The sequence below is a fragment of the Perca fluviatilis genome, chromosome 10, assembly GCF_010015445.1.
Source record: "Perca fluviatilis chromosome 10, GENO_Pfluv_1.0, whole genome shotgun sequence".
In the NCBI taxonomy this organism is placed as follows: domain Eukaryota; kingdom Metazoa; phylum Chordata; class Actinopteri; order Perciformes; family Percidae; genus Perca; species Perca fluviatilis.
In genome coordinates, this window is record NC_053121.1 from 20,866,386 (window position 1) to 20,892,753 (window position 26,368).

The 26,368-nt window shown below is 40.8% G+C and overlaps 1 protein-coding gene across 1 annotated transcript in view; it reads right to left on the bottom strand.

Annotated features, from left to right (window-relative positions):
• Positions 1–6,471: 6,471 nt before the first annotated feature.
• Positions 6,472–26,368, bottom strand: part of LOC120567463 (dedicator of cytokinesis protein 2) — a 51,603-nt gene continuing 31,706 nt past the window's right edge. Inside the window, exons 24-25 of the mRNA XM_039814435.1 lie at positions 24,984–25,090; positions 6,472–7,090 (exon numbers count right to left, since the gene is read on the bottom strand). Of these exons, the coding sequence (XP_039670369.1) occupies positions 6,891–7,090; positions 24,984–25,090 (307 nt within the window). The 3' untranslated portion in view covers positions 6,472–6,890. The remainder of the gene's footprint in view (positions 7,091–24,983; positions 25,091–26,368) is intronic.

Below are 26,368 nucleotides of genomic sequence, written 5' to 3' on the forward strand. Positions count from 1 at the left end.
TTTTGATTTGTTGCCCTGCTATTAATAGTTGAGCCGTTTCACCAACGATTCATCTGAAGTACTTTAACATTTAACATGCAGAAACACAATACATGAGGAAATAAAACATTTTCCTCAGAAGATTGCAAATTTAAGTTTTTCAAATAAATAATGAAAATTGCTTGTAATGTCAAAAATATTTAAGACATTGTGCAAGCTAATAAGGCAACATAAGAAATCAAATTGTTTGATGACCTGTGAAGACTAAAAGTTAAGAGAAATGACTAATGACATAAAAATAGCAACCCTTTCTAAATGCACCTTTACAAAAGAAATACTCACTCACACACACACACACACACACACACACACACACACACACACACACACACACAAGTGCGTGGCGCTATCTTTGTGGGGACCCGTCATTGACATAATGCATTCCCTAGCCCCTTACTCTAACCTTAACCATCACAACTAAATGCCTAACCTTAACCCTTACCCTCACCCTAACCATAACCTAATTCTAACCCTAATCCTAAAACCAAGTCTTAACTCTCAAACAGCCCTTTAAAGTTGTGGGGTCCAGCATTTTGGCCCCACAAAGCTGTCCGGACCCCAAAAGTATACTGTATTCCCAGTTTTTGGACCCCACGAATGTAGTTAAACAAGAACACACACACACACACACACACACACACACACACACACACACACACACACACACACAGTTACAGTGAACTGGTCAATGGAAGTTGACTCAGACTTGCCTGGGGGTAGTAACTCACTAGTGAAGCATGTGACACATCCAAACACACCTTAGCAATAATGCTGCAGGGTGCATCTGTGTGGGGGTGGGTGTATGTGTGTGCTGGCCTGATGGCAGATGATTTGAATGGCCAGATGATAATCAGGTAGGCAAGATTAACCACATTAAAAAGGCTCTGACTCACAGCAACAGCACACAGAAAAGATGAACAACTTTGAAAGTGAGTGTGTCATCTTGCATACCATTTCCATCAGACTACCTAAAATGCATACGCGACGCGCACGCGCCGCATACGCACGCGACGCGCCGCATACGCACCACGCATAGCGCACGCACGCGCACGCGCATACGCAACGCACACACACACACACACACACACACACACACACACACACACACACACACACACACACACACACGTTAAAGGTGCCGTAGGTAGGATTGCTAAGATAAGATCCAGGACTTAACCATCGACAACTTCTCATTCCCTCCCCCCTTTCCGCTAAAGCCAAAAACGGTCTCCTAAGCCCCTCCCCCCACAAGGGAAAATGAATGCGTGTGCATGAGCAGTGATTGACACCTAGCCAGACACCTCTCCTGCATCTGAAAAGGAAGCTTTGTATTTTTGCAAATCGCACTACAGGCTGTAGGTGGTGCCAGAGGAGCCGGCTTTTATTTATTTTTTATTGCCTGCTTCATGTAGTTCTACTCGAACATAGGGTCAGTTTCAGCAAATATGACAGAAAGTTAGTTTTACAAGTCTTACCTACTGCATCTTTAAGGCACATCTGTTGATCCTAAATAAGCCTAAATCTTTCTGGCTGACTGTAGCTATTTTAGTCTCCTGGAAAAAGTTAGACTTAGACAGTCTTTTCAGAGCAGGAAGACGAGGGATGTGGCACTATGCTCTTTTTCTCTCCTACAAAGATACGTGCAAGTCAATACTCATTTATTCCAACCTGTAGCTAGACTGGTTTATCACCTCTACTGGCAACATGATGTTAAAAAGAAAAACAGAAAACACTGTTTTGGGGGTAAGGGAAAGAAAAAAGCAAGAGAGCCTTGGTCTTTCTGTCTCTCTCTGTTAGCATCCTCCCTTTATCACACACACATGCACACAAAAGTTACTTATAAATTCAACACAAACTCTCCCACAGACAAGAGCATCTGTCACTTGCATCGTCTTGACTTCCATCTGCATCTCTCTCTTTAGTTTGGAGTCATCTGTGGTGTGACAATTTAATCAGGTACCACCCAGAGCGAGGAAGCGAGAGATGAAGAGATGGGTGGAAAACAAAAAGAGAGAGGATAAAGAAAACGAGATGGAGGGTGACATCATCCTCCTTTACTTCTGTTGTTTTTCTTCCATCTGTGTTCTTTCTCCCCCGTTCCGTCATCTTTGCAGCTCCCTGCATTGTTTTCTTGTAAAATCCCTCCACCTCATTTTCTATGAAATACACACTTTCACCTCCATCTGTATAGCTGTTAACGCTCTGTCTTGCTCCTCCATTTACTATTCTCATCCTCCCTGCATGGCCATAAGCAGTTTTAATTTCTCTGGCCTTTTCTGCTCTTGTCCCCCTGAGAATTTAAGAGAACCAAACACAACAGTATGTGTCTCAGAGAGGCTTTTCCTTGCCGAAAAACAGTGTCTGGGTTTTACAAAGACCTGTGCAGCATGAAGAAAACAGAAGCCATGTAGAGATGTTGCGGTCAAGGTTCTCATTAAACTATACCATGTGCAGTTGAGCAACACGCATACACTAGATCAGGGGTTCCTTTTCAGTTCCAGACCCGAAAAAGAAATGTGTTATTATCTCCCTGGGTATCGAAATTACAAAAGTCATCAGATCACATGTTGCCATGATATCTACATTTATAAACTACCGACAATGAACGTAACAAACCATGAATTAAAAATGCATATGAAATGTATTGCATTACACCTCTCCACATAAACACATTGAACACATTTACTCTGCATTTCGACAGGCTTTGCTAAATGTTTTTAAAGTCTAACTTTGTGTTTTCCTTACATCACGCACGCAATCAAGAGTGAGGGAATCACAGTAGTCACAACTTCGATACTTACCGACCGAATTGCCTCCATAGTATCAACTATCAAAAAATGCCTTGTTATTGAAAACCAAATTTCAATACCTAAATCTTATCAGCATCAGAGAGCCAATAAGTATGCAGCATGCTTGTACGAAGATCTTATAATGCTTGTGATTGGTTGTCTATATATCGTAGAGGCATGCAGAAAAGACACTACGTTACACACAGATAGAGGGCTCGTGTGTGTGTGTGTGTTGTTGTATTTTAAGAGGCTTGACTACTGTGTGCGCCACAAAGGTGTAAATGTTTAAAAAAAATAGCTATTGAAAAAAGTATAGTTTCGGAACCGGTATCAAGTTTAGGGTGTTGATAGTGAACATTTTTTAACACGATACCCAGCAGATTGGCGACCCAATAAAAACAGGTCCGCAACCTATTATGGGTCCTGACCCTAACTTTGGGAAAGACTGCACCAGATGATGTAGCTACATGTGTGTGGGTGTGTGGTGTGTGTTGTGTGTCTGTGTGTGTGTGTGTGTTTTCTTTGACTGCATTTGTGTGTGTACTTGAATAAGAATGTTCAGAATGAAATATCATGTCAATCCTAAACATAGCAAAAAGCAATCCAGTGTGTGTTTCTGTACTTTGATTCTTTAATCTGGAGTCTGACACACATACGTCAATAGCAGACTTTTCCCCTCATGTAGTTTGCTAGAAAACCTCCCTGAGACTGTACGTCACTGGTTTTGTAGTCTGCACATCATTGTGTTCGTACCTGTCATGTCCTTTTGCCACCGCCTGTTATGTTTTTTTATACTTCAACCAACACAAATCCTTCTCATCATATTCACTCCACTTAATTCATTACTCCTCTCTCTTCTCTCACTGCCTCGCCTCTTGGTTCATGCTTCATTAGTGGTATCCAAACAAATTGGGCAGAAAAAAGCCACACCTTTACTTCCAACACTGCAGGTTGTCAACAACTTGCAGAAGTAATTAAAAACCCCTCAGCTGGATATCGTTGATTTATTTGTTGTGTGTGTATGTGTGTGTGTGTGTGTGTGTGTGTGTGTGTGTGTGTGTGTGTGTGTGTGTGTGTGTATGTGTGTTTGTGTGCGTACTAAAAGGTGTTTAGTTCAGGAGCTAACTGGATTTTGTTCCAACAGACTAACATGTAGCATGTGAAACAAAATCAATTAGATTCTAATTGGTCAAGGCCTGCTTCATTGCAAGACTGTAGGACTGAAGACCAAACAGCTTAAGGCTATTTACTTTACTCTTTTGGAGACAAGTTGCACTGGGGGTGGCACAGAGGTCAGGGGTAGTTCATTTTCATCCAGTGATGCTGAGGAGGTAAAAGAATTTTTTTTCAAATTCATGGGCTTTTACCTTAACACATTTTTCTGCTTTGTAAGAAGGTAGCATTGTGACGTTTCAGAGCAAATTATGCTCGACAATTCAGTCACTTTGCTGATTGCTCTGCCTCAACTGTAAGCTTCTAGTGTTTATTATCTTGGTTGGGATAGGTGGAAAGTAACGAAATACATTTACTCACGTTACTGTAGTAGTAGTTTTGTTGTGTATTTTGTATTTTACAAGTAGTTTTTAAAATCGGTAATTTAAAATGTATTTTGAGTGAAGTATTTTATTTCGCTACATTACAAATCCCATCCGTTACTGAGTAAAAAAAAAAAATCGCGCCTGGAACCACTACAGTGATGAATGATCAGCATCTAGGCTGCCTACCCATAGACAGTAAAATGAATGGACCAATAGACCCCGTTGCTCTGGACAGAGACCAGTGAAGGATATTAGAAGCACTTTTCCAGTGATGGCTGAGCGTTACTGCACAGCCTCCAACTGAGCTTGAAGACGTAGATGTGACGTGAGCAACCCATCTGAAAGTTTTAAGTCTTCTGGTAGCTGTGCCAAGAGAAATCTCAATCATTCTCAGTCTTGCAGAGACAGAGAGCGTAGGTATATGTAAGGAGATAACATAGGCACAGGCTAATTACTGCTAACTAAAATGCTAGTTAACATTAGTAATTAAACTTAAACAGCTAATGTAAACTGCCTGCGAGTTTCTCCTGTACTATACAGTAATTCCTCTACTATGCGACAGTAAGTCGCGTGGTTATGACACAATCAATAGCCTATCTTTACAAAAACGTCTGCTACAGAGCCATAACGTGAGATACAAGGTAATGGAGCCTTTTATACATTGTCGTGTTTCTTTAGAAATAAACAATGGACAAATAGAGTCTTTAAACGCTTCAGATGTAAAGCTATTGGCTGTCAAAGTGATGTCAAAATGAATGGCAGTCAATGGAATGCTAACGGCGGGTGATGGCTTGTTAGCATAAAAATGGCGCCATAGGAGCTACGCGTTGTGGAGAGAGGATTACCCCCTTGTGCCTACCAGGCGCCAAGTCTTTCTGTAGGAGATTAAGAATGAGATGGAGGTGGATCAGGCGAGCGACGACGGTTCAGAGACTCTTTCAGTAGAAATGCTAGCTGAAACATCTAATTCTGCTGCCCAAAACGACGAAAATCCTTGGCCACATTTGAAAGACTGTTTATTTAAATTCAAGAGGGCCAATAGTCTCATCATGCAATGCCAGATGTGCCTGCCAAAGGTGACTGAACTGGCAGCATTCAATAACTCTACATCTAATCTGCGGAAGCATGTTTTGGTAAGTATTTGTGCATTGGTACTTCAAACAAAGTTTTCATGACTAATAGCAAATTGCCAATTAGCAAAACAATGTTTTCGTGGCATTGCTAATTTTTGTCTAGCACTAGCAACCCGTAGGACAACATATGTAGGACACTGGCTAAATTAATTTGCATACATCTAATGTCATGTGACATGTGTTATGTTGTTATTACATGTGTATACGTTTGTATAGCTGTTTATACATTTGTATAGATTTTTCTTTAATTAAAAAATTGTTTTGGATTTATGACCCCTTGTACTATTTTCACTACATGGGAGAGATCCCCCCCAACCCATTTTACAGTTTTTTTTTTAATGTAACTAAGAAACTTTTACTTAAAGTAGAGATGGCCCCGATACCATTTTTTGCTTCCCGATACCGATTCTGATACCTGAACTTGCGTATCGGCTGATACCGAGTACTGATCCAATACCAGTGTGTCATATATTTTATTATGTTTTAACAACTGTATACTTCTATCCCTGTATGGATGTGGTATTATTTCTATCTTTGTTGTCGGTCTGGCTCAGGTTAAACTCTTTGTGAAACATGAACAAACACAAACAATGAATGCCACAGAACTTTCTTTTATTATCCAGTTTGACAGTGAGTTATAACGGAAAAAGAACATAAATAAACTACTTTAACATAGATTTTCTTCAGGGCTTTATTACGTGGTATCGGATCGGTGCATAAACTCAAGTACTTCCCGATTCCGATACCAGCATTTTAGGCAGTATCGGAGCCGATACCGATACTGGTATCAGTATCGGAACATCTCTAACTTAAAGTACATTTTAAATGAACTACTTATTACTTTTACTTGAGTAATTTTTCAGACAGGTAATTTCACTTGTACTTGAGTAATATTTCATGAAAAGTATTGGTACTTTTACTTGAGTACAATATTTTAATACTTTTTCCACCTCTGTTGGTTGGCGGTTTATATTTTTAAATCAGATGACCACTTATGTTTGGATTTTGTTTCCCACTGGCATTTGATAACTTCTGTGGAAACTGCAACTGTACAGCCATACATCTGCTACAGTATGGTAAGCTATAGATGATTGGGATTGCTGTGTGCATACTGGGTAAAACTACACAGAAAACCTCAAAATGAAATGAGGTGACAATGAAGAGAGAGAAAGAAATAAGAACTTGCCTCAGACAGAAGCTGATTGGCAGTTTGTCAAACTGTATGCAACAGCATGGACCAACTTGTTATAAACATAATACTATCAACATTACATCAGCAATCATACCCTAACCATATCCAAAAGTGGCCAATCAGATCTCAGTTCAAGTTCTCAGTGCATATTGGATGTGTTTACTGCTGTCTACCTTGAAACAATCACCCAGACTGCAGTTTAATGCTGAGTGTGAACATTGGCATTATGTGCCTGCAAAATTGCTGTGCATCTTACCACATTGTCCCTGCTGAGGACCTCCAGAATGTTGTTGAGCAGCTCCAGACTATTTCTCCTCTCATCATGAGGCCCGTCAGCCATACTGATCAGTGCCCCGCTCAGCTCCCGCAGCATCATGGGTAACAACACATCACGGCACTCTGTGAAGATACAAAACCACAGACGGTTAAAAGGGGTGATAGAATGCAAAACTGAGTTTACCTCATCATAGTTGAATAACGACAGTTCGGTGGGTAAATAGGACATACATAACCTCAAAATCCCATTGACACCTCTTTCCTATGCAAATCAATTTGAAACTGCCTCTGAAAACAGGCAAATCCCAACAAAGCTAATAGTTGAAGTCAACTCGGTGGCTGTACCTTATTTGGCTCTAGTCTGTAGCTTTGTCACACCCCAAAATTTACATAGCTACAGACTACCAGCTGGTCTTCTGAATGTAGGTCAAGTAGATGTCAGACACTAGTTTAGCTGCGAGCTTTGCACTTCCAGGGGAATTACAAAGAAGAAAGTTTGGAAGTTTTTCAAGGATATTGAAAATGAACCACGGTCGTAAATGCAGTGTTCCAGGCTGTACAGGGAATGCCGATACTTTTCACATTTCATTGCGAGCTGCCGCCGGTCATGGTGCTCCAGGTAAGCGGTAGTTAGTGGTCAAGTTACCCCAGAAAAGATGACCGTGTGCTGAGTACAGAGCACCATGTGGCCGGTCGTGGAGCTCCGTCAGGTCAGCGGTAGTTGGTGGTTTAGTGACTGAGTAACTGCGAGTGTGGCAGGCATGTTCCCTGATATTAATAAATTAATTTACAACGTGGGCAATGGCCGCGGGCAATGGAGCGGGAGTTGTGGATCTAAAGCCGCGGGGCAGAGGTGCGCTGCTGTAGCTGCTGCTGCTGCTGTTCTGTTCTCGGTCTGTGTGCCTGTGTGTGTGCCTTTGTGTGTGCCTGTGTGTGTGTGTGTGTGTGTGTGTGTGTGTGTGTGTGTGTGTGTGTCTGTGTGTGTGTGTCAAACTGCAGGATGACTAAACTGTAACTAAACTGCGTCTCTGGTGCTTTGTACAGTAACATTAGTTGATGAGTTTATGTATCGGAGCAGAAATGAAGTTTGAAGCCAGCCGGGAATATTTTCTCTCCAGCCATTCCTGCTTGCTTCGGCAGCACTGCAGCCGCTGCTCGGCTGGGCATGTCTATCTTTCGGTAACGTTAAGTGTAAGTTTAAGTGCAAGTGTAAGTGCAAGTGTGTGTGTGTGTGTGTCTGTGTGTGTGTTAGCAGACAGGCTGGGTTTGTTTGATAACAGCGCTCTGCTGAAATGGCCAGCAGTGTCTGAAATATGAGACCTCTGCTGTCTCGTCTCCACTATGTGTGTGTGTGCTTCGCTCGTTGTAAACCAACCAATCAGCGCGCAGCTCATCTAAATATTTATGAGCATCCCATATATGGAAGAAAACCTCTTGTTTCAAATAGCGCCATTCCACAGGGTTGCATTAGGGCGCATACAACAGCACCCGGGCCATTTTCAGCCCAACCAATGTTGCATACCCTATTAGGAACAGTTTGAAATACCCTATATAATCATTCTATCACCCATTTAAAGATGACTGGAAGTTTAATAAGCAATACAGCAAGTCAGTTAGAAAAATTTAATAGCATGAGACAACGTATGCAAGAGTGATGTTTTATTTACTTCCTTTAGGCAAGGCCCAAACATCAACAGACACAACATCAACATTTACTTAAATGTAATTCCTCTCAGGAAAACCCTTCAAACCCTAAACCCTGGACCTTTACATCAATTGGTGCAGCACCTGTGGAGATAGCTGTGCCCACACATCTATGAGTAATGCTGCCACTGCACCCTAAAGAAGAAATTCATCCCTTACCCCAGACTGCACAATGGAGTGATATCAATCAAGTGTCTATTTACAGTTTCTTGCATGTCTGCTGCTCTGTCAGCCACACAGAGTACTCATCAATCACCACGGCCTAATGTTTTCTCTCTGCCATCTCTCTATGGATTCTAATCTTTAGTTAATTCACATGTTACTTTGGTCACATGTGCAATACCTCATCAGTAATTACATCACTAAAAGATTATGTCAGAGTCAAGAAAACTAAAGTGAAAAAACAATTTCATTAATGTTACGATATCCATAGTTAAAACGTCTGTACATTGAGGCATCTATTATTTTTATAGTACTTAGAGTTCGCGCCTCACCGCTCCATAAATCCTTTATGGATGTTATAGGGTCACGTCTTGTCTGGGAATTGTCCAAACTCATTTTTGGAATTACAGGAAATCACTGAAGGACTAAAGTAGCAAACGTACTGTATGGGAAAGTGAAGTTAAAGCAGACCTGAGTAAATTAAAAGATGTGTGTGAGACTTTAGCATCTTTCCTAAAGGAGTTAACATAAACAATGTGCTATGGCTATGATGTCATACTTGGGGAGATCCTAATTTGAAAAACAAATAAACAAACAAATAGAACAGATATAAACTCAACCACTGTTTTGACATTTTCTTAATGTATACAACTAAAATGTAGGGGGGTGGGGGGGTCAAATATGACTCAGCAGTTTAATTGAATGACTAAGCTCTTAGTTAAAGAGCCACACCTGCTTTTTTCCAAAGTATACCATAAACTGTCTGACAGGCTGTCCCACAAAATCCTTAATGCATCATCCTTGCTCTCAGCAAGTTTATGCAGAACTTTAAAATGTCTTTCTAAATGTTTCACTTTATTGAGAATTTGTTGACACAAAACTAGGCTTCCAAAACAAACACTGCCAAGACTTACAATTTGACTAGGCACGCTCTGACAGATAATTCTAATTATTGATTTTCAAGTTCATCCAACTGAAATTCTCATCTGATATTGTTTAGATTATGTTTTGAGTCAAAAAGTCAAAGCTGTCAACATTACATTTATCTCCACATAAATTCTTAAAAAGCATGTAATGCTAACGTTAGCTGGCAGACATAGCTAGCATAAGCAACTTGATTGTCAAATTGGTTCCCTAACACAATTTGGCCAAGGTGTCTTTGGATCACGGATTTAGCTCGCAGGTCAAATGAATGACCTCAAAGTCAATATAAATGTTTAACTATCAATACGAATGATTTACTATGCAATTACAAATATGTATAATGTATAAAGAAAAACCGTGATTGTAATGTAACTGACCATTCTTTCTTTTTCCACTTGTCTACCTTGACCTCTTCCTTTCTTGCCTTATTCTTTCTCCATCTTCCTCCCACCCCATCCAACCCCTCCCTTTCTTGTAGCCGCAGGTAGACAGAGCCCATTAAAAGCTCATTTGGGCTGATGCTCGTTAGTTTTATTATTAACTGAGCCAAGCCTATACGCCTGCTGAGCGGACCATCACAACACTCACTCCATCACCCAAACACGCAGAGAGGAAAGGGGGGGGGGGATGGGAGAGAGACAGAATGCCCTCGATGACTCAGAGCAATGGAGGGAGGAGATGAAGGACAGGTAGAGGAAATCCAACGTGAGGAGAGGGATGTTTAAAGCTACAGTGCGTAGTTTCTGTTGCCCCAATGAGGAATTCTAAGTAATGACAACAAAACTACTGTTGCATCCACATGATACAAGCCTTCTGTGACACCCCCACCCCTCCTCCACACAGTTGCTAGTAGCCAAGGAGGACACGGAGGATTAGAAAACATGACATCTTCAATCGATCATCGAAAGTCGCTGGAAAACATAATCTTCTGAACATGGTCATACTGAGAAATACAGAGAGAGTTGTGTGGAGCTGATAGTCTTAATTTAGCCTGACGTGGTCCTACTCAGATTCTAGTCAGAATGTGAGTCTGAAACCGCTCCATTGGGCTGTGATTATGGGGCGTGTTCCAACCGAACCAGGAAAAATATGCCTCTGCATTCATTGGATAGACCTCCAACCAATCAGAGCAACGGAACTCAACACTGTGTATCGTCTCCATAGCAACCACTCTTTGCACAATGCATTCGTTCTAACTTCCGACTTAGACTTTTTTGAAGCTGGATATATCATTTGTTGCGTGTAAATATAAATGTGGATAACGTTAGTTTTAGTGACATGCTCGCTACAGTCGCATTTCTAGAGATGAATCGGCGAAAACACGTTTTATTTCTCTGATTCACGGCTTTGTTCTAGCGCCGGCGCTCCCTCTCTTCAGTCTCTCTCTATCTCGCTCCACCATATAACGCTACCATGCTTTCGGGCAGTTGTTGAGGCTCCTCCGCTGAGGATTTTAAAACGAATGCGCTGTCGGTATCTTCTGTAACAGACGCGATGGTGGAATCTACACATCTCAACAAATTCAACCCAAGCGTTCTTTGGTGACGCGGTTGATTCTGTTACTGTTGATCATCTGTCCGACAATCTGATTGGTCCGAACAGATCCTGTTCGGGCAATAATTGCTTCTCAACAGAGCGACTCCAGACCATAGACAGTATATAATGGACCAATAGACCCCGTTGCTCTGGACGGAGACCAGTGAAGGCTATTAGAAGCACTTTTGCGGTGATCCCTTGCTTTACTGCGCAGCCTCCAACTGACGGAGACAACGTAAATGTGACGTGAGCAACGTGTCTGAAAGTTGTAAGTCTTCTGGTAGCTGTGCCAAGAGAAATCTCAATCATTCCCAATCTTACAGAGATGGAGAGCGTAGGTATATGTAAGGAGATAACATAAGCACAGGCTAATTATTGCTAACTAACATGCTAGTTAACATTAGCAATTAAATCTAAACAGCTAATGTAAGTCCAAACTGCCTGCAAGCTTCTCCTGTACTATACGGTAATTCCTCTACTGTGCGACAGTAAGTCACTTGGTTATGACACAATCGTTAGCCTATTTTTACAAAAACGTTTGCTACGGAGCCATAATGTGAGCTACAAGGTAATGGAGCCTTTTATACATTGTCGTGTTTCTTTAGAACTAAACCATGGACAAATAGAGTCTTTAAACGCTTCAGATGTAAAGTTATTCGCAGTCAAGTGACGTAAAAAAAAAATGGCGGTCAGTGGAATGCTAACAGGAGGTGATACCTTTGTAGCAACAAAATGGCGCCATCGGAGGTTCGAGTTCTGAAGCGAAGCTTACCCCCTTGCTCCAGACCAAACTTCCCGACCTCGAATTTTGTGGGCGTGGCTAAGTTCGGCTGGCATCCAGGCTAGTCTTAATTAGCTTTGTACCAACATTTGGCAACGGCTTGAATGAAATGGACGTTCATTAATATAAAATAGTTACGCACTAAAGCTTTAAGTGAGTGACTAGGAGACAAACAAAACTATCTCAGTGGCATGCTATCATTTAATTAGTGAATATATTTAACATAATGTTAAATGTAAAACTTGAAACAAAGATGTCCCTTTGTCAGAAAACGAACATGAAACAAGGAGGCCTGCCAGTCTGTGGGATGGTGTTTTAGAAGCTGCCAGCTTTGTATTTGTGTAAAAACCCTGCTTAATCTGTTTAATCCATCGAACCAGAAACTCATCATCTTTTGTCCTTTCAGATAGAAAAAACAATGAGCTATGTTTTATAGCAGAATTGTAGTGTGCGCCAGAATTAATCCATCTGCCTTCCAGGGGCTGGATGTACCATTAAACCTGGGGAGAACTCCATTCCCTGGTGAAATGACCCCAAAGCCAACTACACCTTTATTTCTATTGATCTAAGCAATAAACCCAGCTGGTACTTCTAGGTGCAACATGTTGAGGGGAGAAAACATGACATAGAGAGCAGATGTGGGGATTGAAAGGGTATCCTGTTGTGGGATACACTGAGTGTTTTTTTGTTTTTACTGTGTCAGAAGGCAGGCGTAATGAAACCATAACCACGATATAGCGAGCTTCAAGGTCTATGCCCTGAACCCTGACACTATGTGAATGTGCAGCAAGATTAAAGAATACAGTTACTAAAGCTCCATGCATAACATTACTGCACATAAAGTAGAAACATTAATGCACACAAATATTTTACAGGCATCTAGCCTTTCTGTCATTTTACATTTAAAAGGTGAGACAAAAACACGTGGTCTAACACAACAAGGTGTTGTTTCTTCGTAGGTACACCATTTTTTCTTGGGTTTGGCATGATCTGTGCTACTTTGGTTGAAAAAATTTGTGAGAAATAAAAAATGATAGAGTTAAAGATAGAGCGTAATAGAGACAGAGAAATACATTTAATTTCTAAATGAACACATTAAGCAACAGTGTGGTATCAGGCATACTCAGATTGTACATACAGTACTATATTATATAGATTTCTGCAATTTCATTGTCCACCCACAGTGAGTGACACAATCTGCTCGACTCTGGTTGAACTTTTAACGGAGCGTGCTGACATGGGAAGATTATATATTTTCACCAATTTGAATGGTGATGGAAAAACAACCAGTCTCATGCTTTTTGAATACTCGCTATATAACCTGTGCTCTCCTGGGAGATTTTGTATTCAGGGTAAAACCTATTTAGTTCAGTCAGCAGCTGCTTCTCATCTTGAAATTCAGAAAACTTATAGAAAACCATGAGCACCCTAATAGCTTGCTCACATACAGTATCCTACTTTGACGGATCTGTCTGGGTGTGAATTGTCTGTTTTGATTTTCCCTTTAAGTTCCCTTTCCCTTTCCCTTTCCCTTTAAAAATGCCTCTGGAGTTCCTGGATATGAGCATCAAAAATGATGAAGTAAAGGCTGCCTTAGTAATTCTCCTCCAGACTCTGTGGCTGATCTTCAGTCACCAATGTGGAACAGTGCCTTTAACTTTGCAGGCATTTCTCTGCACCTTGCCTGGCGTGGAATAACATCAGGAATGTTAATATCTGCAGCTTCAGCCTGAATGGAAGCTTTCTCAGTGACTTCTTTGAACTGCACTTTGGTCCTCAGGGCTTTCAGTCATGTAAGAACACCAGCTACAATAGCGTGCAGCTTCCAGGGTCTAGGTCATTCTCTAGGAGGGCATTTGAAATGATTGCTATTTCAAGGAACACTTGCTCTAGGGGACTGCACTGTTGCTGACCACGCACTCCGACCTCTGTGAAGAAATGTGCGTGTTTGTACTATCTGAGGCATATGCAAAAAAACAAAATCCTTGCACAGTAATAAGTCCTCTTCTTTTTAAAAACAAACAATGCCTCCTCACAGCGGATCACATCAGTGGTCCAATCAAATATGATGGATGCCTCCTGCATTTCTTCTTAGACTATTTTAAAATGGATAATGCAACAGCACATACTGCGAGTAGAGGCACCTGAGGTCATTTCAGTGATTTTATTTCTTGAGTGAGGCAAAATAAACTGTAAAAGTATTAAAATATTGCCTTTTTTTATCTACAGATAGAAAGAGCAATTTTTATCTGTGAAAAAATGCCCTTATTTATGCTCGAGGAACTTTCACTGTCCCTGTGAAAAGCAGTTGCTTGCTGACAACATGCAATTAATGGCCTGGCAGATCTGTTGGGTCCTTAAATGCAAAAATTTTGCAAATGTAGCTTCCTCTTAGAATCTGCAACTTCTGCCAGCATCTCCTCCTCTCATTTATCCTGGTGGCTGTCTTTCTTTGAGTTCCCCGGTTCTCTATGCTTAATATAATCTTAGTTGTTTTCCATTTTGTTTTGGTCTCTCTGCTGACCCCTCCACGTGTCCTTTCACACCTTTCCTCTCGATTCCCATTTCTTGTCTTTTTGTTCTGTCCGTCATAATTCAGCTTCTCCTACTCAGCATTTCAGGTAGAATTGGGTGAGGCTATTTGCACCCCTGGTACAATTAGCAGTGTATGCTATTCATACCCTGGTGCAATTAGAAATGAATGCTATTCGTACCCCACCGGTGCACACAGCAATGTGTTCTATTAATACCCTATCTGGTACAAATATCAACGTATGCTATTTGCACCCCTGTGCATTTACAGTACCTTGGCATATATTTCCACACAGTTATCCATACTACTCATGTATTACATCTTTTTGGAATATTATCGCCCTGACATTCTTACCCTAACCATAACCAGTCCCACTCCTCTTGCCTAAACCTAACCAACCCAACCAGAGCAGGCATATTCATGAGTCTTCCCCTACCACCCTGCGAAAAAAAAAATAAAAAAAATCGCATTCACAGGCCCTGATTTGCGCAATTGCATGCAAATTATCTAATCCAAAATGAAAAAAACAAGATCACCTCACCAGGGATTCAAACTCCCGAACCAAAGCTCAGTGGTCTAACCACTCAGCTAGCAGTTCTTACAGGATGTTGTACAACTGTTTACTTCACTTGGTGTCTTCAAGCCATGGTTGCTAGGTAACTATACTGTATACATAAAATAGGTACTAACTAACAAACTAACGGTTGTATGCTTTCACTGAAGACAGAAAGCGCAACTGTAGTATCCATTTCCCGCTAGAAATTCAATTGTTATAAACTTTAGAGACAAAACTTTCCTAATATGCAAGTTTCTGCGGTCATGGAAGATGAACGTCCGCCACGATTTCGGTGCACACGAGCAACGTTTTCTTGTTGTTATGTCACAGGGTGTGAATAGCTCAGCTGTGTGACCGAGGCTATTCGTACCGGGGGTGCAAATAGACACTCCGGGTAGAATAGAATTTGTTTCGCCACAAACTTCCAATAATGTATGCGTAATGAAACCCATTAACTGGGGCGACCGATCACCAGTTTTGTGTTGTCACATGCTGCTCGTCTTCTCAGAGAGTATAGAACAGTACTACATGTGCCATGTGCTCTAGATCTTGCCTGGCTTGAGCTTCTTAGACAAAACTTCCTTTTGGGTTCTATACAAATCCCACATCCTTCCCTAGGATTGGCAGTGTCTAACCCCAGTCATGGCCCTAATCCTATAACCTTAAACCATTTTTGCAGAGGTCTGTTTGGTGAAACTCGCTAGCGGCGGCTTTGTAACGAAGCAGCCTAAAAAGAGACGCTGCCTGAGAGCTCAACTAGGGATGAGGGGGTAGTGGCAGGGGAGATGAAGGCACCAGGGAAAAACGGAGAAAAAAGGCATTTTTACTGATGCAGCTTTTTTTTTCAGTTGTTGCCTTTTACTCACATTTGAAGAGGTTTGATATCACATATGAAATAAAAAAAAAAAAAAACGGAAAAGGTGCAATCTGATACACTCAAAATAAACTAAAATAAACATTGCTGAATGCACCAATGGTTTCACTTTTATATGCAAACCTGTGTTTTTATGTTCCACTAGCCTGTGTGATTTAGTTGCATGTTAACGCAGTGCAACAATGCAGTAAATCCATTCAGCCATGCTGTGGAAGAAAGTTTTGCCAACAGGCACTGACAGGCGAATTGAAATGAATGTCTTTGGGCAAACATTGGGGGTGCATTTTAACTTCTTCTCATCTAGCTTTCACCATGTGTAGATATACACACTTGTTCAAAGAAACAGAAATACACACAGGTGCTGACGCACAACTCTCAATGTGTTCAGAACGCACACCAACAGAGCTTCAAGTACTCATCTATATTCAATTGGAAATGTCTATTTATTCTAGCTTTAATCTTGGGCTTTCAATTTTAATACCAATGCGTGTCTGTGTGTCCAAGTGTGATTTGTCCTTTTTGTGTCTGATTTGGTGCTTCACCGCTAGTTGGAATCTCTTTATGCCTGTGTGAGCATGTGGTTATGTGTTTGGGTTACCAAGTTTGTGCGAGCAGACAGCCACCAGTGTTGGCAGGCCACCACACAGAGAGCAGCTTTGATGGCTCAGCAGCCAGCTCATCCCTTTTCTATTCCATATTTTTTTTCCATTTGACAGCCAAACACAATAAACTATAGCACATGATAATGAGATGCAATATCAGTTTCTAAGAGGCATGTAAATCTGAGTTGTCTTCTTCTTTCTCTCCATCCCTCGCTCTCTCCCTCCCTTTGGTTGTCCTCACTTGCTTTCAGGAAGATAGAGTGATAGAAAAGATGATAATGAGGAGGTTTAGAGGCGCAACAACAAGTAAATCTTGTGAGTTGAGAGGGGCTGGGACCAAGCCAACTGTCAATGCGCTTGGTGATGACTAAATGTCTCTCTCAGCAGGTTTTTCATCTCTCCATGTCACTGTGGGTGTCTCCTCTCATCCACTCTGCCTCCATCCCTCATTTGTCTTCCTCCCTCCTTCCTTACTTTTACCCTTGCTCCAACTTTAAACCCCTTTTGAAATATAAAGCCCTACATTTACTCTGTTCATATTTAGGTTGTGGCTGTCTGTCCACACCTCACTTTTTTTTTTAAATTGCTGATTGCTGACATGGTGTGGTGGTAAAATATATTTGGTGAATGATTTGTAGAGCAAGATAACTGTCTTAAAATGGTTTAGTGGGATGATATTCTTTTTCATAGGAATGCATAAAATTGTCATGCCTATGTGAATGAGTGCTCTCCCGAAAGTATAGGACGATAAGTTACAGATGAAAGAGTGCTCTAGTGGTGAATGATGTTGATATACAAGTATGCCTTAAATGCATTTTTACTGTGACTTTTGCTATGATGCTGATGACACCTGGCACAGAACAAATTTTGTCAGCAAAAGCAAAGTAAACACAATCACAGTAGAGGGTGCAGTCTTGAGTAAAATTGCTTTTCTTCACGACTTCTTCTATACATACGCACAAAACAAGACCAGAGCTTACTATAACAAGAACAACATAGATGTACAACTCTATGTACACAGTATGTTGATACAGTATTTGTTCACTTGTCCAGACAGAACCTAGCATGTGTGTCATGTTTACCACTAAAACAAGGATAACAAGTACTAGATTCTGCTTATACTGATCCTATAATCCCTTAAACATTGCTTCAAGATGCAGCTTTTATTTTACCCTGTGTTTCAAACAGCATGCAAATTATCTTTCCACCTTAGTCACAGACTATGAGTCACCCTCTAATTGCCACCCCTCACCCCTGCCTTCCTCCCAAGCCCAGTCTTCCATATGACTTTTAAATGGATTGACCAATTAGTCTGTTGGTAGCATCAGAAAGTGCTTCAAAGTTTTAACGATATCAAGAAAGGTTGTGTTAACCATTATAAACTTACCTGATTTCAGTTTTTTAAGTCCAGCTTTGTATTTGTTCAGACTGGATAGCAATATTGTGATACCTAAGCCAAATCTGTAAATTGTATTTATAATATCTCCAATTTACTGAAGTGTTGAAATCATTTGTTGTAATAGCTTCAATTCGCTTCAACTGTTATCGCTGCTGCTGGATAATGACCCAGCATCCCAAAGGGAATCATTAAGGTTTAATCAGTTCGAGAAATGCTATTGTGCTGTAACCTGAGAAACATAACAGAAAGCTTAGCTGTGCAGTGCAGCAAGTCGCCTATTAACAGGACACTAAGCTGTTCTGTCAGGTTTCTCCTGTCTCTGGTTAACAACAAACCACTCTCACATCTGTACCAAATTAATTAATGGGTAAGTGTGTTGATACACTGACTGTTGTGTCCCTCTACTGTCCTTATCTACATTGGGTTGCCGTTGAGATTAACCCATAGACACAATCGTGGACCAGAATATAAATGAGACGAGGAGGGAGAGTGTGAGACAGAGGCATTTCCCAAAATGATTAAACTCCACTCACTTTGCTCCATTAGCCTCATCCATCCCTCTTTTCTTCCAGCATTTCATCCACAACCTCCCAAACTGCAGTCTCCGCAGACTCTAAATGAATGGCAGAAACTACCTCCGTCTCTCTCATTAAACCTCTGGAACCATCAACCCACAGCTCTACAGTAAGCACAGCTACTTTGGGTCAGTCTGTACAACAACAGTCTAAAATCATTTGTGGCAGATTGCTCCTCTGCTGTGAAACACACACACACACACACACACACACACACACACACACACACCCCACTTTTACCCACTTTACATTCATACATTCATTACATTCTGACAGGTATGGCAGGCAGTTTTTGCTGGGTGTTAGTAAGATGATCTCAGTAAGATGATGCAGTTACAATAAGGCGTGACATGAACATTAATGTGATGCAACAAAAGCTAATGTAATGTAACACAGCATAAAATAATATATTAGAGTAAGACAGTGGGAGGTAAGGAGAGAGGAGAGGAGAGGAGAGGAGAGGAGAGGAGAGGAGAGGAGAGGAGAGGAGAGGAGAGGAGAGGAGAGGAGAGGAGAGGAGAGGAGAGGCTGAGGGGACACAGCATATATATTATGTTTTTTACGATTCACATACAGTATCTGTCTCTTAATAAGTCTATATAGCTAAGGATATAGCTTATGGGCACATGGCGGCTTACTGGACCACCAAGCAACCTGTTACACACTCACACACCCTGAAAGCAGTAAAGGGGATTGCTTTTAAAGTACAGCTCAACCATCTGCTTTGGGAGAGGCTTGGCGAAATACATAACAATAAACGCAGGTCCCTTGTGGTTCATGCAAATACTTGTTTACCCTTAGGATAACCCTCACACATACATCACATAGTTCCACTATTAAACACTGGCTTTTTACATCTGCTTAAAAAGAAGATTTTGTTAAAATATTAACACAGCCTAATCTTACTTTTATACCACATTTAGATTCACATCCAGATTAATCCTGCTTGTTTATATGGTAATATCTTTGCCATCTAAAGCTCTTTTACAGGCCAGATGTAGAAAACCACATTCAGTATCATTATAACTGGGGCCTAAAGTGACCTGTCACTAATGCTGATTGGTAGAGAATGCGGGAACAACAGAGATCACTCAACAGTGATTAAATCCTGACAAAAATAACTGTACAGTACATCACTCATCCATATTCATCAAGCACTGACATGCATATGTTAAGTAATCACTGCAGGGAATATTTAAACATGGGTGTGAACAATGTCAACAATACTGTATAATGTGCTGCAGTAAATCACAAGCAATTTAAGTAATGGGATGGCTGCATGATATGAATGATACATTTAAAAAAATAATCATTTTACACTAGTGATGGCATGGGCAGCTTTTCTGATTTTCTGTATTATAGGTTTTATTACATCATGTTACAGAGATACCTAGCTGTAACAATTTATCTTGCAAGAGCATTTTACTAAAATTAATGGAGTTTCCTCTAATCTGTTTAATATGTACTTCAAGACAGGTGACTGTGACAAAGTAAGATGGCAGCCTGGCTGTGAAAATGCTGAGTTCAGTGTTTCTTCTAGGATTTCTTTCAGAAGCAGGGGGTGGTGTTAGTGTTAGGGTTAACAGAATGTTTGATGATCCCGGGGATTGCGCTGACTGAGGCGGGGGGGCCGCGGGGTGCACAAGCTAGCTAATTCTTATCTCATTTGTGGTTTGATAAACAGTAAATTCATCAAATTCAGTTCCCCATATCGTTATTTTCCAAGCTGCTGCAGCTGTCATATTTTGCGTGAGCGCTCTGTTTCCATGGGAATACAGCCATCGGGGCTTTTGTCCCTGGGGTTAGGGTTTGTCACTCTGTATGAGGAGAAAATGCTGTAGGCTACTTGTGTTGTTATTTGGTTGTCATGACTTCACAAGTGATTGGCGTCCTGTCAATGTTCCAGTTGCTCATCCTCAAAGTTGAGAGAGCGCATGACCGTATGTTTGAGTTCAGTGGAGCAGACAGCTCCGCAGAGTCTTGTAATTGCGCCTTCATGACATTTCATAAAATTCTAAAGCAGCTGCGGCAATAATTATAATGTATATAATGGAAACACTGGGGTTAGTGGATTGAATCAGGGACTTTGGCCAGCTTTGGGAAATGAGTGGGGGAAAAAATGACAGACTCATCCTCCTGCGTCTGTTCGCTCTTTGCTCTCCCTGATCTCTTGTTCTTTTTTTCCCCCCTGATCGGTGTGGATGCTCTCAATCTGTCACAGTGATTGCCTGGCGGCATTATAATTTGCCTAAATTGAGCCATAATGCCAAATTTAAATTTTGTCTCAAAACCAGATTAACCTGTATGACAGGATGCAGACGTGTATCTGTGTGAGTGCCAGTGTGGGTATTGTGTTGGTATACAGTATGTGTTTGCCAAAAGCCTTAATCCCAGGAGCGTATTTTGGAATAAGAGAAAAAAAAATCCAATCCCTTCAAACACTGCCCATGGATGCGACCAGTCATGAGAAAGCCAACCACATGGACAGGCAAAAGCAAGTTCAGCATGTTGGGCGCAAACACAGACAAACATTAATTTTAAACCAGGAATAGAGAAAAAATAATACATGTGACAGGACCTCATTACCAAAATAGCAACTGCTTTCTCCCTGAATAACAGCACACACAAAAAAATCTTACATACATACATACATGGTAGTTAAGGACGTTTATCGGTTTTGATGATTTTCACCAAAATATATGCAATATTTTTTCAGAAAGGAGCTAATTCATTTAAACCCATTTTCATCCAGATTTTAGTCCACATACACCCAAAGTGTTTGTGTTTTCTGCTGAAAGACGATGCTGACCAATGCCTTAGAAAATCCTTCAGTAATAGTATGAGAGGAAAAAACTGTGGAGCAAATATGCTGCTCATTATGGACTTCAGAGTGAGTAAAAAAAAAAAAATTAAAAAAAAAACAAACATAAAAAAATAACAAGGACTGGTTCAAATACAATGGTTGCATTGCATTTGGTACTTTTATAGTCCAATTACCCCCCAGATGTTTTGTAAAATTGATTTATCTGTTTATTTATATCTACAATAAAGAACAAATGAATTCACAGATTGTGTGTATGTATATGTGTATATATGTATATGTGTATATGTGTGTATATATATATATATATATATATATATATACAGTAAAAAACTAAAATAATGATCCCTAAGATCATTTATTCTCCCTCTCTGTTAAACATGAGCAGGTGATCTCTTCACACTGACACACAAAAACCATCCCCTTCCATCATTTAACTTCTCCTACACTGTCAGTGGTTTGACATTCCTCCCTGGAGAGCGAGCTTGGCAGGCCTGCTCAGTCAGACAGTCAGACAGACAGGTAGGGTTATTAAATATGTATTGCAGAGCAGTGATAGGACACCGAAGGCCATTAGCCATGATAAATATATAATCTGGCTCTGCTGCATATTTCAGCTTCCTGGACGATTGGCACCCCAGCATACAAGCCTTCTGATTAGCATCACAATACTAAAATGCATCTCAATTAGACCGAGTGTCAGCTCTCATTTGGTGGGGCAGGGATTGAGATGGAATGGACCAATGTATAAAAGAACAAATAAATATAAATAAATAAGCACTGTGGCAGAGGATGGGAGAGAGGGGGGCTGGGTGTCCCTGACCAACAGCATGCAGGTTTGCTGATAAATTATGTGTGAACAGGCCTTAAACTTTAATCACTCCTGGTCTGTTTAATAGCAAAACAAGGCCAGTCTCTCTTTCTCTCACAAACTCTCCTTTTTTGACTCTCTCCAAGAGGTTTTGTTTTGTCTCAGCACCACCATTCTCTCCTCTCTCCTCTCTCCTTATCCAGCTCAGATCTCTTGTTCCTTCTTTTTCTAACCAGACTTTGTCTCTTCCCCACTCCTCTGTTCCCTGTCCCACCTTCACCAATCATTATGTCATCCCTCTTTCCTCTCTTCCCAGTCTCAATTTTTTTATTTTCACAAAGATTATTCCCTTCTCTTTCTGTTTCCCTCCTGTCTCCCTTCTACTTTCCATCCTTTCCTTCTCTGATTGTTTGTATCTTCTTGGTCTCTCTGCTACCTCTGCCTGACTATCGCTATCATTTTTGCATCTAAAGGTTTTGTTTTTTTTCCCCAACAGGAGACTTCCACCATTTAAAAAATGACAAACACTCAAAATGATTCTTGGCATGAATTTAAAACACACCGGGCTGTGACTAGAGCTAAAAGTATTTTCCAAATCTTTTCAAAACGGTTGCATGACAGTCATCTGCTTTTCCATATTGACTGATAATTCAGGAGACTTAGTCTGCCAAAATTGATAAGTAGCATTTTGGCACGAGGTCCTACATTCCTTTGCTCTTTATCCTGATACTTTCCTGGTGACAGAGTATGGCTCTGAGTGTCTTGACAGCTAGCCAGAGGGCCGAGCCTGTCGTCGCAGCCCCTGGGGTATCAATCATCTGAGCCAGGATCAATACCAAAAGACCGTATCCTGGACCGGCCACTGACTTGGCTGGCAGCATCTGACTGATGAGCAGACCCACTGCTACACTGGGCAAAAACAACATTCAAGGCAGTGCACACACCCATTTAGCATGCACCACTGCACAAACACTGAAATGCACAAATATACTCATACCCAGATATAGTGTCATCAGTCACTCTGAAACAAATACATATAAATGTATTTGCTCTCTGTGTGCATAAATGTATCCTCATACACAACCTGCAATGTCCATGATGTGACGGAATCTGTCTAGCACAGCCCGGCATGTATCCTATCTCAGTCCGACTTGGACGATGACTCAGACCGATTTTTGTCTGAAACCAAATTTGGTCTTCTGCAATCATTCACATCCTACTTCCAATTCTTCAGTTTGAACTGCAGAGCCCCGATTATGGACCCCTTATCGACAACATTAGCACACTCTATCCATCACCGTGTGGTCCTCTGCAGGGGAAACCACCACTTATCAGCCCACCTCAAGCAAATTAGACAGACATAATAGGGCTGAACAGAGGTAGGGGGGTGGACTCAGACTGGTGTGGAGTGTGTGATCATTGCTGTGTACTGCACTTCAAGGGTACGAAACAGACTAGATCATGTGTCCCTGGCAATTAGGCCAAATCTAGTGAAAATCATTGAAAGGTAGAATAGGCATGGTGTGAAAAGTGACACAATAATGATATTATAACTGCAGCGTTCTGAAAACACTTCCTGTCTTATCTGCCATCAGGTGATATTACTTCTTCTCCTTTGGCAGACTGCAGGTATCACCTGTGACATTAATATGGATAACACTTATCTTTCTCTATATTCACCACCAACACCTACTGAGGCGTGAACGGTGTACTCAATTTATGCTTGCAATAAGGTCCATGGACGTTTTCAGTCTGGGCGGACAGAGAATGTCAACACCACAAGGACAAAAGAGAACCATCAGAAACTGCCTATGACTACAAACATAAGTTAAGGTCGATGTTATTTTAGCCTTATGACTGTTTATTCTCAGCCAGAGTGACTTGAATTGATCTTTACAAGTACATTAATTGGTGCCACTTCTGCTGATTGTAATAAGATAGTATCTGACCGGGCTCCATTGCACTGATTGTAATGTCAGTGGAGGTGAACATAGTAGCACTGCAATTGTGTGTCACAGCGTCAACGTCAAATAACCATATTGTTTTCTTTATCTCGATAGAAAAGATCTCCTGTAGAAAAGATCGTTTGGAAAACTAAACAAATATCCTTGTCGTCTTTATTTGAAGGAGAGCTGTAGCAGCACATGAGCTTAAAGTAGGTTAATCCTTTATTTTCTTTACCTAATAACAGACAATATATTTACATTGCAAAATATTTTGATAGAAATTATGCAACATGTTGGGTCAAGTCAGTTCTGTGTAAATGAACTTGACTTGAATGTGTGTGTTCGTTGCAGTACAGCAAATGAGGCATCCATGCATAAACACCAGTTGTCCTTTCACCATTTGGCCAACACTTTTATCCAGAGTGCTTTACTGGATTGCCGTCCAGGGAATGGAACGTTACCCTTGCAGTTTTAGCAGCACCACACTTTGCTGTATCAAGATTAAACCTTTAAAGCAAAGGACATCCTTACATGGTCATAAAGTACATTGGGAACAGCTGTCTGCCCAGTCCTGTTGCTGGGCTGGAATAACTTACTGTATAATAGACCTTTTAAATGTGATCCCAACCTTTAAGTGAGAAAGAACAAATGCTCTAGAGGATCCCACACAGAATGAGTCGGTGTTTCTTTGGTACTGTGCACATCTGGGAGTGTTTTTTTCACCACAACCGTTAAGTCTGCTATTTGTTAGCAGGTCAGTGCTGAGTTCTGTAACAGGAACAAATTACGCACCTTGTTTCTGGAAGAGTTGGCTGCTGACGATTTCAGTCATGGAGGCCACCTTCTGTTTCTGGAGTTTCTCAGGGGGGATGCAGGAATAAAAGTCATGCAGCAACTCACTGGAGACAGAAAGCAGTAGGCGGTGGAATCAGTAATCATCAAGATCATTATACGGGGAAGAGCAACAGGTTTGTTTTCTTGAAAATGAGCACTATACATTTTCAGGAATAATTTCCCCACAGATTATTACATGTGTTTTAATTTGCACAAAAGAACATACTCGCTCTGACTAACAGTGTTGTAGTACAAGTACTTTTGTCTCAGTCTCGGATGAAGAAGACTAGGGATTTTATTTCAAGACTGGTCAAGAACACAACTGCAGGGTAATCACTAAATTGCCTGTGTATCGTCAGATTTATGTTAACATCATTACTGTGATTGAATGTAAAACTTGCTGCTTCAAATCCAACCAATTACATGAATCATTTCTAGTTTGAAATTTGTAACTGTTAACCCCCGTTCCCCACCCCCCTTAACACACACTCCCAAAGTGAATGGAGGTGACAGCAGAAGAAGCTCTGGCTGTCTGGGAGATGTCTGCAATAACATTTTATTTATTATATATTTTTTAAAGAGTTTATTTGCAAAACAACATCTAAAAGAAAACATACAGCATTGTGTAAATGCTGCAATGTAACGCTACCCGACACAGCTGGGACCACCTAAAATTTGTATCTGCACTTAGTAAGGAAGCATAAAGAGTAAGTGACGCTAGCGAAGCTAGCTAGCTAAAGTTATCAATCTGCCTCTGTACCAAAACTATCCCGAAATCTCTTCACCCCTCAGCCAAAGGGATTTAGCGAATATTAACTATACATATTAGTTAGTTGTGTATATTGTATGTTTCAGTTGTCTTGTCTTGGTCTTTTCTCGGTCTCAATACACTCTGTTCTTGGTAATGACTTGGTCTCGGTTTAAGTGATCTTGACTACAATACCGCTGCTTAATATTCACGCCATGTAATTGATTCAAAGATCAAAAACCTGGTCATAAAATATGCAACCACTAAAAGCAAAGTGTAGCGTAGACGTGAGCAAAGCTGTGTCTGCTGAATTAAAACAAATAAGCCAAAGCCTAAACACGCTTTAATGAAGACACAGGTTTGAGTCATCCTCCACCCCAAATTCAATTTATTCAATAATTAAACAGGCTGGTTGCAAGCTCTGATGCCACTTAGAAAGATTGAATGCTCAGAACACGGCAAACCCTCCGTCTCTATGTATTGGTCTGTCTCTCACTTTGTCTATGTCTCCTTAAATTATGCTGCACAGGTTGCAGAAGCACTTTCAGTAATGGTATAAAAGAATGAAATGCACCACCTCTGCTGCCAAACACAA